A 1,590-nucleotide genomic window follows, 5' to 3' on the forward strand; every position below is an offset into this window, starting at 1 on the left:
ACCAATTTAAGATTAATTTAATTCATAAGGCAAACAACTTTAATAGAAACCGTAGAATCCTTAAAAATGAACTATTGTGAAAAGATTAAAAACTCAGCTAACCTATACATTTATTCGAATTATTTAAGGTTATGTCGATTTTTAATAAATTAGAATTTTCAATTTTATAAAAATTCAACAAAATATATTCACCTGTTGTGTTGCAAGTTGGAGCCACACTTTGTAACGTGGAGCAGTCCGAGGTTGAAGGGTTAGATCCAAATCTCTAACGAGGTTTCGAATTTCTGTCATCTCCATTATTTAGAGTCATAGTACATACTGATCAAAAATTAATGATATAAAACAGAATATGAAATTAACAAGAACTAGACCAAACTGTAACAAGAAACTTGTTTATTCGACCTCGCTTATACGTTATGCTTATGTTCAATACATTGCTCGATTGTGCTCGCAAGATTACGACTTTCATTCACGTTATACCCTTTCAATCCTTTTAAGATTAAGAACTGATAGGATTTCGTTATTTCAGAATTTCAAATTTTACTGCTGACTACATTTCTTTTCAACAACACCGCCAACACTAAAAATCCCACTAATGACATTATGACAGTTCGCGGTTCACATGGGTTAATTAGTTTGGAATTTTTTAAAGGCCTCTCCACAATAGGGCATGATACGCCGACTTAATCGACGTATATTAGTGGACACGCCGGTGAAGTTGACACTCCAAAATTTGCAAATTGTACATTTTTGTGGTGTTTATAAGGTGGTGGTTTTTTATGTTTGGTGGTAAAAACTGCAGTTTTTGAAGTTGGAGTGCTAACTTCACGTTGCACTCCACTTTTTGACATTTACCAAAAATTCTTTTTTTTTATCATTTAGTGGTTCTTCGTTGGTCATAAATAAAGTTAGGGTACCTCACGAAGGAATAATAAGGAGACCCAACTGCCTGTGGGAATCCATCTGAAACTGGCAATAGAAACATTACCGTAAGTGATACACACATTACAGGAAGACATGGACATAGGAAACAAGGGACTAGGCATGCCATTGCGGAGGGTGATGCAATGAGGGGGAGGTCCGCCACCTTTTGATGTCTCGCGACAAACATGGCAGCGCCCACATGTTTATATGTTCATGCACAGTTTGTTGGCAAAAATGCTCGTGCGCATAATCAAATGTGACATCGTAGGATGGCGGCTCTTCCCACTCATGGAATACCCCCCACCCCTTCCGTGGATTCAACCACGCTCACCGAAGTTAGGATGGCATGCCTAGTCCCATGTTTCCTATGTCCACGCAGGAAGATCTTAGATTTGAGTGCGCAGGTGTCCTCTTCCTATGCATGAAAAAGTGTGCGAGTGAGAAAGTTTGTCAAATCGACGTAAGTTAGAAGTTGTGTTCTTTTGTTGATCATCATACGAAAGATACACAAAGTAAATATATAAACAGTATTTTCGGTACTTTTTTGAAAAATGTGTGAACAGTTTTTGAGAAGGAAACGTATAGGTAAGTACCTTTTAAATTTGTAATATGATAAATAGGCTAAAGATTCTCAAGGCTCTGAGAAGCTCTGAGAAATTCTCCGCA

At 37.2% G+C, this 1,590-nt stretch overlaps 1 protein-coding gene across 14 annotated transcripts in view; it reads right to left on the reverse strand.

Moving 5' to 3' along the window:
* The window catches only part of LOC117171546 (UV radiation resistance-associated gene protein), a 149,875-nt gene extending 148,923 nt beyond the window's left edge, over window positions 1–952 (reverse strand). For all 14 annotated transcript variants that reach the window (XR_004466898.1, XR_004466897.1, XR_004466900.1 and 11 more), the window contains exon 1: window positions 193–952. Coding sequence is in view for 10 of the 14 variants with exons in the window: in XM_033358954.1 (XP_033214845.1) it covers window positions 193–297 (105 nt within the window). In the remaining 4 variants the exon portion in view is untranslated. The remainder of the gene's footprint in view (window positions 1–192) is intronic.
* Window positions 953–1,590: the final 638 nt, after the last annotated feature.

This window comes from Belonocnema kinseyi, chromosome 4 (genome assembly GCF_010883055.1).
Source record: "Belonocnema kinseyi isolate 2016_QV_RU_SX_M_011 chromosome 4, B_treatae_v1, whole genome shotgun sequence".
Lineage (NCBI taxonomy): Eukaryota > Metazoa > Arthropoda > Insecta > Hymenoptera > Cynipidae > Belonocnema > Belonocnema kinseyi.